At 39.6% G+C, this 17,817-nt stretch overlaps 1 protein-coding gene across 1 annotated transcript in view; it reads left to right on the top strand.

The window, feature by feature from the left end:
* Positions 1-2: 2 nt before the first annotated feature.
* CDC123 (cell division cycle 123) overlaps positions 3-17,817 on the top strand; it is a 33,060-nt gene continuing 15,245 nt past the window's right edge. The window contains exons 1-8 of the mRNA XM_053942862.1: positions 3-188; positions 1,987-2,058; positions 3,933-3,987; positions 4,775-4,807; positions 7,208-7,303; positions 8,032-8,138; positions 14,345-14,393; positions 15,988-16,063. Coding sequence (XP_053798837.1) covers positions 115-188; positions 1,987-2,058; positions 3,933-3,987; positions 4,775-4,807; positions 7,208-7,303; positions 8,032-8,138; positions 14,345-14,393; positions 15,988-16,063 — 562 coding nt within the window. The 5' untranslated portion in view covers positions 3-114. The remainder of the gene's footprint in view (positions 189-1,986; positions 2,059-3,932; positions 3,988-4,774; positions 4,808-7,207; positions 7,304-8,031; positions 8,139-14,344; positions 14,394-15,987; positions 16,064-17,817) is intronic.

The following is a 17,817-nucleotide window of genomic DNA, read 5'->3' as shown; positions in this document are numbered from 1 at the left end:
AGCCGGGCCCTGTGCGCCGGCGATGGCGCCGGGCGGCGCCCGGAGCTGCGCGGGAGGTTCCGGGCGGAGCGGGAGCTTCCGGGAGCGGCCGGGCTGAGGAGGAGGAAGAGGAGGATGAAGAAGGAGCAGGTGGCGCACTGCCAGTTCTCCGTGTGGTACCCGCTCTTCAAGGCAGTCACCATCCGCAGGTGTGGGCGGTGAGGGGCGGCGGGGGCTGGGAGAGGCGGTGCGGGCGTAGGGGAGCGCTGTGGGGAGGAGTGTGGGGCGAGCGAGAGTGTCCTTCCCCTCCCCTCTGCCCTGCGGAGGCTCACCCGCAGTGCGGTGTCCGATTCTGGGCTCCTCAGAGCAGGAGGGACATGGAGCTCCTGGAACGGGTCCAGTGCAGGGCTACGAGCGTGGTTAAGAGACTGGGAAAGCCGAACTGGGCCTGTTCAGCCTCGGGGATCACAGAATAGTTTGGGTTAGGAGGGACCTTAAAGATCATCTGGTTCCAATCTCCTGCCACGGGCAAGGACACCTTCCTCTAGACCAGGTTGCTCCAAGCTCCTTCCAGCCTCGAGGGATGGGGCGGCCACATCTTCCCTGGGCAACCTGTGCCAGGGCCTCACCACCCTCATAAGAAAAAATTTATAACTAATATCTATCTAAACCGACTCTCTCTCAGTTTGAACCCATTCCCCCATGTGCTGTCACTACAAGCTCTTGTAAATAGTCTTGCTCCATCTTTCCTGCAAGTTCCCTTCAGGTACTGTAAGCAAAAAGAGATGACCGAGAGGGGACTTCATTAATGCATATAAATATCTAAAAAGGGGGTGCCAAAGGATGGACCCGGCTCTGCTTGGTGGTGCCCAGCTGTAGAAGGCAAAGGGCAGAAACTGATGCTCAGGAAAGTCCACCTGAACACGAGGAAGAGCTTCTGTCCTGAGCAGTGACCAAGCACTGGAACAGATTGTGGAGAGAAGCTGTGGAGTCTCCCTCCCTGGAGATATTCCAGAAGTGTCTGACACATCCTTGTGCTCTGGGATGGCCCTGCTTGAGCAGGGAGGTCGGAGCAGATGAGCCCTGTGGTCCCTTCCAACCTGACCCATTCTGGGATTCTGTGGGGTTGTTTGGATAGAGGGGACCTGTGTGGGGCAGAGCTGGGATGCAGGTGGTGCAGGATTGATTGAGCCATCAGCTGCAGCCCAGGGAGCTGGGGTCTTGTCTCTCACAATCCCAAGGGAGTGTTTTGGGAAGCCCTGGGGCAGGCCAGGTACCCCTGTGCTCCCCGCTCTCCTGGTGGAATTCCATGCTGAGCAGAGGATATCCACACTGTTTCTACTTTCCTACTTAAACTGTGACTGAGTAGATCCAACCCAAGTGGCCAACTTGGTGTTTCTGTGTATTTCTGGAAGCCATAGGAAATTCTGCAGTTTCTAAGGTGCTGCTAGAGGTCATGAGATAGTTACAAGAACTACCAGTAGCTCAGGAAAGTCAAGATAGCTACCCTGTTGGATCAAAAAGTGCTGACATCATGCTTTTAGTAATCAAAGCATTTGATCTTTTATCTTTCTTAGTGTTTAACACAGGCTTATTTTTGGTAAGTTTAATGACAGTCCTGCATTTTTGGAACATTAGGATGGCATAGGCAAATTTTGATTTGGATTTCAGAAGGAAAACTTTTCGTTTTAGTTTGAGCAACATGTTGTCTCTTCACAAGCTGCACACAATTGTACTTGGAATTTCTTAGAGCTTTGAAGGAGTGGGGCATTTTTGTGTATTTCATCTAAAAGTTTTGTCCTATGCTTCCATGGAGGGAAAATGGGCATTGCTTTTTTGGGTGAGGGATAAGATGGGTGAAAGATAATTTTCTTCTATAATGTTAGAGGACAAATCCTAGTGTTGTTGGAGTATATGCTATGAAAAAAACAAATTCTTTTATTTTACTAGGATTTTATTATAACAAGTAATAATAAGGTATTAAAGTGGTTTTCACATTTCTTCCAGTGTTATACTTCCCCTGCCAGAGAATGTGAAAGAATATTTGCTGGATGATGGAACACTGGTGGTTTCTGGAAGGTAAAGTGTGTTTTCTCCCCAGCCTCCAAGTATTAATGCCATTTTATATTCACAACAGCATTTTGTATATACATATTGTATTGAGCATAATGAGTTTTTAAATTTGACCAGTGTGACTGCAGTAAACCTCACACTGTGTGAGCATGTGAATGGGCTGACTGTTGTTAGTACAGCTGGATTTGCTGGTGCCTGAAGCAGATCTTAAAATCCATGAACTACAATTCCTTCTAGACAAGTGGACAAAGTCCTTTCATTTTTTTCCTCACCTTTCTTTGGGGAACGTACCAGTCTCTGGGATGCTCAGCTGCTGGTTTGTGTTTGGTTCTTTGGATCTAGCTGGGTCTGGTTCACAGGCTTGACCTGTCCCATATCAGTCCAGGGGTGAAGTGACATTACCTGAGCTTAATTCTCAATAAAATAAGTTATAAACAGACTCAATAGTTAGTAGCATTTTATATAATCATTTGCATATGGGTAATCCATGCATATGACAAAGCTGAATGTCCTGTATTTATACCCATGCCAGGATTTTGGATGCAGAAGAATGAGGTGGAGAGGTAGCAGGAACAGCTGGTAACAGCACAGGCCTTGCTCTTTGCTTCTGTGTAGGATCTCACTGTGTGGTTTCCTTGTGGAATGGTTGCTGCATGCATCTTGTTAATGATCAAACCCAGAAATCAGTCCTCACTCCATGATTCCCTAACTGGTAGTTTGCCCCTTGCAGAGCAACCAGTGAGGCTGTGAGTGAAAGGGAGCTTGGTCTGATTTATGAGGAATCAACTTATATAAAAATTGAATTTAAATGGCTTGTAAACATGAAAGGATTTAATTTTTAATTTCTAAATTCTTTTTTCTTATTAAAGGATATCCAGAAAATTAGAATTGTTTTTTAAATTATTTTGGATCAGAAGTAGCATTGTTACCTGCTTCTGCAGAATTGTGCAATTTATTTAGCAGTAGCTGTATATTTTAATAAGCCTTCAGAAAGGCTGAAATTGAAGGTTTGACTTAACAGCTGTGTTCTACAATTTTGCTGTCTTCAATGGAGTAATGGACAGCTGTATGATTGACTTAAATTAGATTTTTAAGATGTTTGCATCTTTTAGAAACCATTTTTTCTCTGACTTGAATTTCCTTAGCTATAAGTGAATGTGATCTTCTTGCACTTAAGGCCAAGACTGCTTTTAACCTTCAGTGCACCCCTGTCTGACGTCCAGATCTCAAAAACTGGATTGATGGTTTAGTCCCTATGGAAGTGCATTGAGGGACTGCAGAGACTCAGCTTGTCTAAAAATTGACTTTTGGTGGGGATTTACATTTGACTTTGCCATGTTTGCTACACTCTTCACTTTCCATAGGATCTTCTTTTGTCTGTATGCTGAGTGTGAGGACGTTTTCTTTTCAGAGCCAGAAATTCACAGGTTAACATTTGAAACTCAAGGTTTATGAATTTTTACTTTACAGCCAGGATGGTGATATTATGCTCTCTGGAAAGGGAGTATGGAGGCAAAAATTTAAACTGAACTTGTTTTTTAAAAAAATGAAATTTGTGTTTGTGTCAGAGTACAGTAAAGTTGGAAAAGAATCATTAACAGGGTGTCAAAAAGCTTCAATTATGGTGTTTTAGAGCAAAAACTGATCTGCTAATTTGAAAGAAGCAAAGTGTTCAGGGTAGGACCTAGGCCTAATGCCAGCTATTTGGTCTTTAGTTTTCAGTACTGGCTTCTCTGATTTTTCTCTGCCAGGGTTTTGAGGTTTAATCTTCTTATGAAAACATTTTGACATCAAGAGCTGGCAATGCTGTGGAAATGTAATGGACATGGTCAAGTCAAACTCCAGTGCTTAACTTTTTTCCTGTTAATTTTTTGTTTCAGAGAAGATCCGCCAAGTCATGCTCAGGAGGGCAGTGATGATGCAGAGGAGATACAGGTCAGCATAAAATGCAAATTAATGTCAAGTATCTTGAGAAAAATATGAATATGTAACTTTTTCTGGATAGTTTGTAAGTGCAGAGAGTCCTTCACAGAAATAATTTTCATGTGGTAGTTACCATGAAAAATGTAGAAATGTGTTCACTTATGCTGTGAAGTCAGGGAAAGTTTAAGATATTTCTATGTTCTTTCACAGAAGACTTTTTTTATTTTTCATTTCTTGGTAATTGCATTTGTAATAATGATTGAGAAATGTTGCAATTTAACTTAATGCTGTTCCATGCCCTGAAAAATTAGGAGTACATTTGGAGTAGTTACTTGAAGAAACAGTGAAAGTTTCTGAGGCCATAATAACTCGGAAGGCCATTCTAGAGGGAAAACTGGTGTAATTACAACGTGGCAGAAGGTACAACAAGGAAATGAAAAATAAATAAAAGTGAAGCTAATGGATAATGGGTCTAAGGATGGAAGTGCTGGAGCTGGAGATAAGCTGTAGTTAGGGAAGACTGAGTTCTGAAATGTCCATCTTTCTGATATAAATCAAAATTGAAATATATACAGGTATCTTTTTATCAATACTTTAGAGTAGTACTTCTGCTGAATATACAGTGTTTTTCCTGTCTTACTTTACAGCCAAAATAATTGCAGGATGGTGATATTATGCTCTCTGGGGCAATGATTTGATCTACATGTTGTAAGAGGCTGCATGAATTCTGATGTTCTCATAAATTATAAAGGATAGCTCAGGAAATGGGTAACCTTTGGTTTTTTCTTATTTTGAGCAGTGGTCAGATGATGAGAACACTACAACACTTAAGGTAAGGTCCTGTAAAAGCCCAATGTGGGTTTCTCAGCAGTTTCCTTTCTGCAGCCTTGTGATACAAACTTGTTGCTGGTTAGAGATATCTCTTGCTGTATTTAACATTTTTCAGACCATTTTAGATGGATGACAGTATAAATGTCTGTAACTTCAAAAAGGTTTTGCTGGCTTAATTTTATTTAACTAAAATAAACACTTTTCTTCATCTCTGACAATCATACACTTCTTAGACTCTAGGAAATTAACTTCAGTACAGCTCTAAATATAGCTGTCTTTCATTTTCACCACTTTGAGTCTCTCCAAATTATTTAATCAGACTGGATGCAGAAGAAATGAAGCCCCTGCAGCTCAATCTTCACAGCTCTTTTCTTGATGTGCCATTATTTCTTCTAAGTACATCTCTCTCTAGCATTTTTTTTTTTCTTTTCCTGTCTTTATGGTCTCCTTGCACGTGAAATCAAGATCATAATGGATGCAAACCAGGCTTTCTTGATGTTTTTCTGACATCTTTTTTTGAAATTTGCAGTTGCCTTGTCACTGTCAGAGTTAAAGTACTCAAGGCACTTGTCTGCCATCAATACTGTGACTTCAGTCCTTCAGCTCCCTAATGTTTATCAGGCTGTGGAATTCCTCATGTTGGATTAGGTGCCATACAATCACAGCCCTGCTTTGAGTGGTGCTTCTGCTAGCACAAAATTTATTGCCTAGAGTTTAAAACTAGTACATTTCAAATTTGTACACACTGATGTATCTTCAGTTCAAATATTTAACCTTTGATAACCTAGACTCACTTAATTGTAAATTATTTAAAACAAGGATTTTAGGATCCATCATATGGTTTGCAAAGCTCATGGTAATGATGCTAAATAAGTAATACCAGAGTTTTGAATCAGGTTCTGTTATAATTACATAATTAAGAGGTATTTACCTGTCAGAAGAGCACAGGGCAAATGACTCTAGTATATCTAGGTAAGTCTACAGCTTCCTCATGAGGGAAGTGGAGGGGCAGAAAATTCTGGTTTTAGAATAACTTGCATTAATATTAATGGTTACAAAGCGAGGCATTCAAAATTCAGGAAATGATGGAGTCCAGCTTTTTTATGCAGTTGTAGAACTTTCCTCTTGTGTGTATAACACATTGGTAACATTTTCCCAAGGAGGCTTAATATGTGCTGGTATTACATATATAGTAGGACTCCTAATTTCTGTCAAAACAAGAGAAACTTGGATCAGAATGCAGTGGAAGAAGAGTTTTACTTCTTGCAGGAACAGTTTCTAGAATCAACTGAAAGTCTAAAAATAAAATTAGAGAAGTGATTTTTTCAGTTTTTCCAAGTATAGTTTCCCATGGAGACTAGGTAATCTATGAAGGAAAGGTTTAAAATGCTTGAAGTTCAGTCTAGGTCACTGCACTAAAATGTGAGAAGGTTTTTTTAAGTGTTTGCATTTGGGGAAGCTGCAGTGAGGAGATGCCAGAATGTATGAGTTTTTTTTATTCACTTGTGTGGCTGTGAGGGTTTTGTTGTTTAAGAGACATCAATTAGCTTTAGCCTAGGAGTTACTTTTGAATTGAGTTTCAAAATAGGCAGAAATCGTGTTCCTATATACTTTTTGCTATAAATTCTGTTACATGAAAAATCTTTGACATATGCTTCAAATCCTTTCATATTATTTTAAAGGTCAGCAACCTGGGTTTTTTTTTTCTGTAGCACCATATTCAGGGTAGAGTTTGGAGCAACCTGAAGAGTTGGGGGTTTTTTTAGATATTTTTAGATTTTCAATGTTCTTTACAAGGCAAGGTTTTCTAGTCCAACCTTTGCAGTGTGTGCTTTGTTGTAAATCAATATATTGTTAAGCAGCTATTTTAAGACCTAATTTAAGAGCTGATTAAAGTATTACTAACATTTTATAAAACTAAAGCCTAAATGAGCAGCTGTCACTCAAATTGCCTATGAATTAATAAAGATATGTTAATTCTAAAATCACTCTTTAGAAGTTTAAATATTACTGGATCTTATTTGTATACAATAATGTACCATAGGATATAAAGCAACAGGTAAGGATTTAAGGTTTGGTTATTTGACTTGTATTTTTTCTAGCTATTGCAGATTTCATGGTGACTGTTATGATGTTTTGGGTTTTCTCCTGAGGTTCATGATACTTGCTAGTAATGAGAGTGAGAACTGGGAGGATTTTCAGTTTTCTCTGATTGAAAAAATGACAGATTTGATAAAGTGATTTATTTAAGTGATTTTATTGTACGCCGTGTTTCTGAGGTTCATACTGATTTTGGACTTATTTTTAATGCAATATATATTTCTAATAGTATTTAGAAGATGGGTACACTTCACTAATAAATGGATTGAAATTTATATTTTTGCTGTTGTTCTTCGTTCAGGCACCAGAATTTCCCGAGTTCACAGCTAAAGTTCAGGAAGCAATAAGTTCCTTGGGTGGCAGTGTTTTTCCTAAACTCAATTGGAGTGCTCCAAGGGTAAGAATGCTGACTCCCAAAACTTGTAACAGATGTTGTCGTACAAAATGTTTTCTGTTTGTTTTCTCTCAATGCTTTGGAAAGAAGAAGAGACTAGTGGTTCTGATGAAGGAAGAAGTGATACACAAGGTAGCAGTGAAGTGCTGGATTCTTTAAGTGGAATCCACCGCTTCACTGATATCTTGTCTATCACTAGGTGGTGATGGTGCACTTTTAGGGAGGCTGATGCATGGCAGCACTGACTTTGCTATCTAAAACCTATATCCTGGTCACAGATGGTTGTGTGATGGGCAGGCTCTTGTTCAGGTTGAAACCTTTACCTGGTATAAAGATGAAAAGTAACCACAGTTTCAAAAAAAGGCAATAAACTTTCCTCTAGTTAATTTTTGGTACTCTTAACTATACTGTAAGGATGAGTGCACCAAAATATTGTTGTTTTGTGTTCTCAAGAGACATTGTGTTTAATCAAGCATTCCAAGAAAGTTCCTGGAAGCAGTAAGGCAAAAATTTAATTTTGCAAATGAATTTGCACTGCTTTCATCAAAGTATTCATAAGAAAAGCAATAATTATTTTGTTTCTTTTAACCACTAATGAAGTTTTCCTCAAAATAAAAGGAAATAATTTTCTGCATGTATTTCAAACGTTGCATAATATTTGGATAACCTTGAAGTTTGCAGTCCCTCCTGCTAATAAAGGGACGTTTCAGGTAATCTCTATGTTTCTTTAGGATGCCTATTGGATAGCAATGAACAGCTCTCTGAAATGTAAAGCTCTCAGTGACATCTTCCTCCTCTTCAAGAGTTCAGACTTTATCACTCGTGACCTCACTCAGCCGTAAGTCGATTTCCAGCAGACAATCTTAGTTATACACAGCCAGAAAAAGCCAAAAGCAAACCAGAAAGACATTAAAGTAGCACACACAACCAGTGTGCTTTGACACTATGGACTAAGAACATATTTTTTTCACAACCATTTCACAACAAGTAATGTTGTATTCTTGAGTTTTTTTGCCTTCCCTCCCCTCTTGGGTTTACTTGTTGGTACCCTCCTTATTGGTGCCACTTCTTATGGTATACAGTGTGACTTTACCATGTCCTCATATTTTAAAGCTGTTGAGGTTTGTTTGGCTGCCTGGAAGATGCTTGAGACTTCTGCTAACGTATTTCACATATTTCTAGAGCTTGTTCTGAACCCAAGTTCTTGTAGCTCTTGAAACAAATACATTCCAGTTGTCTAAGGATAGCAATTACAGATAAATTTAAAAATATTATGTGCTTGGTGTTGATTTTTATTTGCTCACGTGAAGGGAATATTTAATGGTATAGGAATGGTTTCCTCCTGTAGTACCTGCATCTCCTTGATTTATGTCACTAATTTCTAAAATACAGCATTTTTTCTGAAAGAAAATGAGATTACTGGAGTTGATGTTTCTGTTACTATGGTTACTTTTTGTTTTCTCCCAGACAAGCAGAATTTCAAAGAAAAGAGGCAATCCATGGCTTGGTATCTGAGAGATTATTTTCCAGTAATTATTCAATGCTTATTTACAGTACAGGGTATTTTAGGAGACTCAGTCAAATGCAGAGCCATTGTTCTAGGTGCCTCATAGGGGGTTAACAGGTGTAAGTTTCATGTCAAGTGGCTTATGTCTTGATAAAGATTTTCTTTTTCAAGTGTGAAACCAGTTACGTTAATGCTGTGCAACTGCCTTCTTTTTTATTCCTGCAACTCTAATGAGACTCTCTTCCCCCAGTTTTTGGTACATGAGAAAAAAAAGGGGCTCTTGACAGCAAGGCTGTAAGTCCAATTCTGATGTTGGGTTTTATATCATGTCTAACCTGCAATGAGAGGAGGTGCTGGGGAAGAGACTGAGGAGGGGAGAAGATATTGGCATGATAAACCAATTTGAAAAGTATGCTGGGTGTGGGAAACAATTGTGAAGAATGAGAATTCATGATTCTGGGGTCACAGAGGAATGGGGGAGATGAGAAATCTATAGTTTACATGTCAGAGGTGAGTGAATTCTTGGAAGTCTTTGGTGCCTTCCCAAGGAGCTGCTTTTCATGGTTTCCCCTCATGAGAGGTGGAGTGTCTGGAGGACAGCTTGCTCACAGAGTTGAGCAGTAAAATTTTTGTTGCAATGGCTTTCAGGACTGATTCTTGTAGGTCTGAAAAGGACTGCCCACTTTGCATCATCCCTTTGTGAATGTTAAATAGTATGGAGTTTATATTTACTGTCTTTTTTACTATATTTACATGCATAAAGAGGTCCAGCAAAATGTACCCAGAGCTCTTTGCAGTATTCCTGCTTGGTTAACTTTTTTGTAGTGAGTCTTGGAGACAAGCAAGTGTTCATCAAGTGCCACTTGATTTAGATGTGGCAACTCTTTGTATGGTAGAATGAATTGGTTCAACCACCTTCACTGATACTGAAATCAGTGTATTTTCTGTCCAGATTAATCTTGTGTCAGTTCCAGTCAGTGCCTCAGCTCTTCACTTCACCCCTGCAGTCAGCACTGGCTTGGTAGGAGAGGCAGTGAAGGCATCCTGGTGGCAATGGTGTGAGGTTTCACAGCATGGCTGTTGACTTGAAGCATCAGTGATTTCACCTGAAGTTCACATGAGAACAGTAGTGGCTGAGCAGCCCATAGCAGGCACATTCCCTCCTCCTGATCCTGCTATGGGAGAAGAACCTCTTGCAGAAAGGCAACACCTCAAACTCCATCAGTGCAGTCCATTTAGGCTTTTTTTCCAGTGTGGTAAGACCACCAGATAGAACAACTAAGGTGGTAAAAAAGCCTATGACATGATTGTGGGAAATCACCTTGGTGTCTATCTTGGTCTCTGTGTAGATCTTGTAATTTATGACTGTGTCATACTTGATTAAAGCATATATTATTGTCCACCCTCTGCTTGGTATTTCTAAATTACAAAGTTATTTGTACAGAATGTCCCCAAACAGTGCAATGATTATTGCTAAATTGGAACAGTGGTCGTCCTTAATTATACTATTGATTAGCTGCCAGTTCACTAGTCCTTAGCAAGCAGAAATTAAAAATGTAGCTGGCATAAGAACCTGAAGTGCTGAACAAATGAAAATTACATACATAATGCATCCAAATCCCTTGGAAGGACTACTTGGAGAGAGGAGAAATGCACTATATTTCTACTTTGTCAATAATACTCAGTATGGTCTAAAGGTTTCTTGCCCTACATAAGTAACAGCTGAAATGCTGAGTACCTTTTTTTTGGTGTTGTTTTGTTTCCTGTGCAATTGTATATACTGAAATATCCACTTCATGGTAAACATGCAGCATGGTAAACTTGCTGCAATCTGGGTTTTAACCTAGAAATTTAAGCCAATGATGTAGGACTTAAGGCAAACCACTTTCTTTGCCTTTTTCTTCCTCTCCCATTTCCTGTCTGCCTCTAAACATTGTTCAGCTCAGGGAATGCCCTTGTTATAATTCTCAGCTGTCTCAAATTCCAAGAAAGCTTCAACCATGTAATGCTTCAATATAAACTATTAAAAAATATGGACTCAGTGCAAATACACTGAGCAGGATTAAATTGCTTTGACTGTTTTAAAAATTTGGATTCTCTCATGATGCTGACACCTTGGTTGAAGAGTTCAGACTAATGAATCACCTTTCCAGCATGTTAATTTTAAATAAATTAACAAAGACTTCAGAGTGATGTACTCATTAATGCAGTTGATGTTGTTTCTGCTTCAAAGTCAGCATTGTATTTTACTTAGCTGAATTACAAAAAATCTTGTGGGTGGTGTGATCTTAATTTTTCAGGCATTAATGTAGGCTATCAGAAATTTAGTGTTGACTATATGTGATAAAAAATCCCTTTCTAACTGGGATTTCTGTTAAGTGATTAAAATTACTCTTTTGAACAAAAAGCTCTGTATAGCCCTAATGGATGTATTGGTGTAAAATAGTTTTCTTCCTTATTGTTAGAATGGATGGACTATGTTCTGTTAAAACATGATTGATTGCTTACCTTGAGACTGGTAAAAATACTAGCACTACTTCTAATGATGTGATAATGCCCCTGCATTCTGACAACCTTTCTGATGCCAGACTTAATGCTTTTAATATTGAATTCCAAATTGTAGGGAAATTTCAAAGTTTTTTGAGATGTGGAGGAATAACAGCTTGTGTTCTCCTAACAGAACATAGGAGGCAGTGTTGGATCATGAAGAATGTGCCTTAGCACTCCAGTATCTTTTTGCAGGAGCAGGAGCTGATAGTTTAGGCTTTAATATAAAGTGTTTCAAGGTAGGCAGTTGCACACAAGAGGATGTGGAAAATGAGGCCTTTGATGGCGATATTTTTTTCTTGAGGTTTTACTCTCACCCATTTTTCCTAGCAATTTACAATGTAGTACAAGATTCTCTTTTCAGTGGTGTATGAATTTCCTATTTCTTGTAGGCCTCAGAGTTCCAGCAAGGTTTAATATTCAAGGAATAAAGCTACAGTTCAAAGACTGTTAAAAACTTCTCCTTATTCTTTTTTAAATAAGATTTTAAAATAAACTCTGAGATAATTACAGGGAAGTATCGGGTACAGAATAAATTTTACAATTCTCATAATATTCATAATAGTTCCTAATTCTCTCAGTGATTTGCAGATGAGTTCATGGCTTTCTTAGCAGGGTAGGTGCTGGAGAAACTTGCCAACCTTATTAAATTGCTTTTCTCAGTGCTGAAAACTGACCTGCATAATGGCTTTTTGTAGCATGTCCTGTGGTCAAGTATTTGCATTTGGAGTTTGACATAGAGCTGCCACATATAAAGAGATCTTGATCCTTCTGGTCTTGACTTCTAAGTGTAACTCTGTAAAAAAGCTGTTGACTACAACACAATAGAAGAGTTTGATCCCTTCACCCATCGTATTCCAAATGACAATTTTCAGAGGCTTCAGAAAATACAGCCCAGGCATGTCTCAGTTTGGGGTTCCTGACATCTTTCTGATTGTTCTTTCAAGTAGGTCCAAACCTGAATAGGATGCGGGTTGAAGACACCCCATTTAGCATTATGCCTCTAGAGATCCAAAGCCCATCTGTTATGCACAAGTTCAGATGGGTCTCAGCAATAAATGCTACTATAAGCTGGTAAAAAATATAAAATTGCAACCTCAAGTTGCCCAAAATTTACTCAGCGGATGAAGGTGGCCTTTTGTTATTGAAAACTCATGATAATATTAAGAAGTAAAATTTGATTGCAAAAACATGAGTTTATTTTGTCTTGTGCTGTGTTCACCCATTTTTTCCTCATTTGTACTTAGTCCTGTGTCATTAAGGCTCAAAAAAAAAAAATACCCTTACTGTGTCTTGCAGGTTTTTTTTGCCTGTTTGCTTGATTTGGCAGTGATACCTGCAGTCTGTAGGGCTTGGGATGGCACCCAAGGATTTAATTTTCTGACTTACAAGGGAAGAGGAACCATCCTTCCTCACATAGCTCTTACCCAAAGTATTTGAGGGTTGAGCTAGGGAATAATTTTCATTATAAGGGTGAATTTTTTTGACTGCTGGAAAAGGCTTATTGGAATGAAGTGGATTGCAGGTACCCCAATCTCAGATATGGAGTCTGTGAGAGGTAATATGGGTCCTTGTGTGCCTCCAGTGTGCAGGCACTGTAAATAAAACTCCATGTGCTGGACTTCAGCTGCCTTTGTAGATAGAGTTTATTACTGGTTTTGTGTCGGGGGGGGATATTTTCTTCAGCATGACAGCCATATACTCTAGTAAGGGAGGAATTCTGACTCTAGCAAAATGTGAGCTCTTATGGGTTTGTTTCTGTTGCCTTGACACGTCTTAAATTGCAGGGAATCTAAACTGTAGTTGAAGGATGTTATCTGTTTACACAGGCTTACAGACATATATATATATATGATGTGTTTGATCACTGTGCTTTTGGAAAGCCTGCCTGTATTGCACTACTTTTCTGTGTGTTGTGGATATTAAAGTCTAAACTAAAATGTGTGAAATTTATTTCTGCCGTCAGCATACAGAATCAACTCTTACAATAGCTCTTCACTTCAAACCAAAGGCTGGGAAGCCATGTTTTACAAATACAATGTTTATGTGAGACTTTTGGGTTGCTGAATGAAGTTCATTGCCAAAAGGAGATCATATAAATATTGCATTTAGGACTATTGCTCAGCAGTGACCCTTAACACAGTTCTGTGCTTCCAAGTAGTTTGTTGCCAATAAGGTCAGGGAGTAGAACTGGAAGAAAAACACATGTGCTTTTGTGAATACCTTTTGAAAGTTACAGAATCTATTGCAAGGTTTACTGTAAAATGACAAAAAGGTACATGGAAGTTGACTTGGCTTATAACTGCCTCCATTTTTGCCAGCCCCTGAAAGGAGACTGACAGAGTCAGCTCCTCACAAAGGACAAAACCTTGACATCTGCTTGCAGTTGTGAAAATAGTTTTGTTTATTCCCACTCTCAAGGGATTTGTAAGAGTATTTCTTAAGGCTCTTAATTTAGAAAGATACCATGCTCTGGAATCAGGAGTGCTGAGCAGCAGTGCTGTTTTGCATCCTTTATTCATGGAAATGAACTGCTGTAAGGCATGATGATGTGTCTCTGTTGTGTGGTTTGGGAAGTTAAACATTAAAAGTACTTGGCAAAACATGCTGCAGTGAAACTGGATTAGGTTGCTCAAGTTTATTGGGTTTTTTGAGAATTCAGTTATGCCAACATAACAATACAAGGGGAAAAGAGCAGCGCTGTTGATTCAAACAGAAATAAATCAACAGTGGATAAACACTGACGTTTTGGACACATCCCTTTCTGGATTTAAGTGCTTCCAAAATGCACTAGAATATAAGAGGTGATGATTCTGTTTTTTCCCATGATAATTGTCAAAAGGAGAGTTGTTATATGTTTCATTTACTTGCTTTGTACATATTGGAAATAACAGTAGTTCTTAAGTTTCACAGTTTGGGGTTCTTTTTCTCACTATGGCTAAAATCGTACATGTAAAGCAGATTTTGAAGCCTGTGCCTTACTTTTCCAGATTTATTCACTGTACTGATGATTCCCCTGATCCTTCCTTGAACTATGAGGTAGGACTCCTTACATGATTTCTAAGTAATTTTAAAAAATTGCTCACAGGCTGGGTGACATTTGGGACTGGGTTTCTGTCCATTAAATGTGTTATGTTTAATTTATTCATGTTGCTTTCCATATGAAGGGAAGTCTGGTTCAGCACTGCAGGTCATAAGAAGTTCATTTAATTGCAGATCAGGTGGGCTAAAGTGCATACTTGAGAAGCTTCCTTGCAGTATCCTCTCATGTCTGTCTGGTTGTGACAGGAAGGACAAGTTCAGTAGCTCAAATAAATATATTCTTGATGGTGAGCTGCTTGTGAATATCACACTGAGGTTACCAAGGGTGAGGCTTGCTGCAGTGGCTGGGGACATCCTGAACTGGTCTGTCACATCTTGTTTCCTATGTTTGTTACCAGATCAAAATGTTCAGCTAGAGATGCTTTAAACTGTTAATGTGGAGCTACTGCTCTTATGGTAACATCTAGTCATCTCTCTAATAATAGTTTTGATGTAAACATAACATTTGTCATCATGCTGTGGGCTTAAAGGGCTTTTCGAAAGTGAATGAACTTTGTTTTATTTTAAAGCACTATCAAGTGTGCTTTAAAGACACAGGACATCTAAAAGTTGGAACAAAGAGTTTAACGTTAACACCACAGTTAGGAATGTCATCTCTGGTTACTGAAGCTTTCTGCTGCAGTTTAAAGGGTTTTGGAGTTTCCACCATCCAGTAGCAGTAACTGGGACCTTCAAAAACATCAAGCCTTCAGAATATTTCAGCTTAGGAAATACAGAAACTTGAGAAAGTGCCAGAAAGATGCTTTAATTCCCAGGCAGTCTGTCCTATTGACTATAATAGTTTGCTTTCTATTTCTGTCCTGTGTCCTTATTTTAACTGGTTTGCGCCTTCAAAGGCGTCACAGAATTCTGCTTGGGTGTGTACCAGAATAGAGGTTGATTTGGATAAATTTAATTCTGCTCATCAGCTCCTTTGACTAGGAAGCAACTTTCTGCCAATTCCATGACAGATTTGTTGTGTTGTACAGCAAGGTTTTTATTTTCCATGCTTTATCATTAATGTAACTTGGAAGTTGTTTCATAAATGATTTTGCAGTTATAAATACTGTACAAAGTGGAAGAGCATAAAATTAAAGTGGGAAAGGACCTCAGGGGTTGTCTAGTCCATCCTCATGCTCAAAGCTGGGTAAGGAATGAGATCATATTGTCTCACTTGGCATTTTATAAAATCTGTCTTGAAAACCTCAGTGGGTAGAGGCTGCCCAACCTCTGTGAGGGAGCTCTGCCAGTGCTTGACAGTCCTCATGGTTTCTTACGTCCAGTCTGAACCTTTTTGCTTTAAGCTACTTTAGACTATATGGTCTTTAGAGATGCCATCCAACTGAGCATTCTGTGATTCTCTGAAATTAATATTAAATCTAATTGTTTTGAAATATTTTCAAAGATTATTATGTGATTTAAGATTGTTTTGTTTTCTAGAATCGGTGGTCATCATTACAGCAAAACTGTAGCTCTAAAAGGAAGACCTGTTGACAAAAGGATGCTGTTACTTTTCTGAAACAATGCTTTGTCATTTGTTTTTCCTCCACAGCTTGTTCTTCGCAAATGGTGTGAACTAATCCCTGGTGCAGAATTCAGATGTTTTGTCAAGGAAAACAAGCTTTTAGGTAAGGAATTTCTTAAAAACAAAATTATTGGATGAAATTTTGAGGAGTTTCTCTGATTCCTTGAATGAGAGCCAAGTCTGAAGAAAGTTCTGTCTTTTCACACCTCCTTTCTGAAATTAATGGCTTATTCTTTCGGTAATTTAAAATGTGGTTTACCACATCTCACTTTCCACTGTATTTGAAAGCCTGACAGCTCAGCATGCTTGCCATTACAGTGGGAATATTCTTAATTTAATTGTTAATTCAGAAGCTTCACCCAAAGAAAGAGTCTTTTATATTCAGGAGGAAATTGCATCGTCTCCAGCATGCAGAATGAATACAGAGGCAGTTGTGTGTTGTGCTGCAAATACCCCTAAAACCCAATCCCAGGATGCAAAACATGACCCCATGTGGATGTTATATGCAGAAAGTTGGGGAGTTCAGAACATCTCCACAGGTGTAGAAGGTGTCTTGAGTTCATATTAAATTCAGTGTAGCTTAGTTAGAGCCTGTTGTTCTGTTACTCAGGTGCAGAATCCTAAATGTAAAACGTTTCAAGTGGCACTGAAGAGCCAGGGTATCCATCCACAGAATGCCAGACCTGGTGGGTGCACTGGGAGACCTCTGGCAGCTGGAGAACAGGCAGATTGTGCTAGAGCATGTGTTGTAGGCAGCTGAGTAGGGTAAATTTAGGGTAATTTAGGGTAAATTTAGCTCAGTATTAGTCCTCTGGTTGTGTTGACTATTGTCTGCTGACTATAGCAGGAAATGAGATACCCAGTGCACATTGAATTGAGGGGTTTAATTTCAGACTAATTACTTGTCATGGTTTGACATGGAAGTGAATTTTTTCAGGAAGTTGGGTCAAACCAATCAGTGGTCAGGTTTGGATATTGGCACCTGGAGTGACCACTGAAAGTATGGACACGCCTCTGAGAACACAGGGGGTTAAAAGCAAGAACTCCGAGGAGAACTCTCTCTTTTGGTTCCGGTTCTTGGAGAGTGCAGACCTCCCTGCCCAGCCATGGGCTGGGTGCAGGAGGGGCAGCCATGTGGCCTGGTCCAGGTAGGCCGAGGGGCTGAAGGTCTGGAACCGAGCCAGCTCCTGCGGACGGAAGGGTGGAGAGAAGCGGAGATGCCTTTGTTCCCCCCCTCAGAGAGAAAGAGACAGAGAGCCTGATGGCACCTGGAGATTTGCTGGCAGAGGAGAAGGAGAAAGGAGGGGAATGCCCAGCGTGGGAGTTGGGAGTTCTGGGCAGAGATGTCCAAGGAGTCTGAACTTTTAACCCTTTCCTGGGAAATGAAGGCTTTGTAAAATATTACTCCTCCTCGATTTATAGTGGAAGAGAGACAGTCCAGGATCTGAGATGTTAGAAGAAGAAATTTTTAGGTGGGAGGAGAGGATGGAGTAGCTTTTGGCTGGACTTTTCTTGTTAGCCATGGACTGAACCAAATTCTCCTGCAATAGAGACTGCATTTTAGGGGGATGCAGTGGTGACCCAAGGAGTTCTGCTTCAGCGACTACCAGCACAGGAATGGAGTGAACAGAGAAAAGCTGAGGAGGGAATGGTGATGCCCTCTGTCCTCAAGAAGAAGATGATCTCTGTTCTTGGACCCTTGGCCCCAGGGGAAAATGGGGGGAATGTAGTCCTAAGATGAGAAGCTGAACTGTTGTCTCTTTTGGTTCTTGGCAAAGCATCCTTAAAGGAGCCCTATGAGCAGTCTGTCCATGCACGGTGGTGAGAGCACTGTGACATGGAAAGGAGAGTGTCACA

Source organism: Vidua chalybeata, chromosome 5, assembly GCF_026979565.1.
Source record: "Vidua chalybeata isolate OUT-0048 chromosome 5, bVidCha1 merged haplotype, whole genome shotgun sequence".
Classification (NCBI taxonomy): Eukaryota; Metazoa; Chordata; class Aves; order Passeriformes; family Viduidae; genus Vidua; species Vidua chalybeata.
This window is presented reverse-complemented; position numbering and strand designations above follow the sequence as displayed.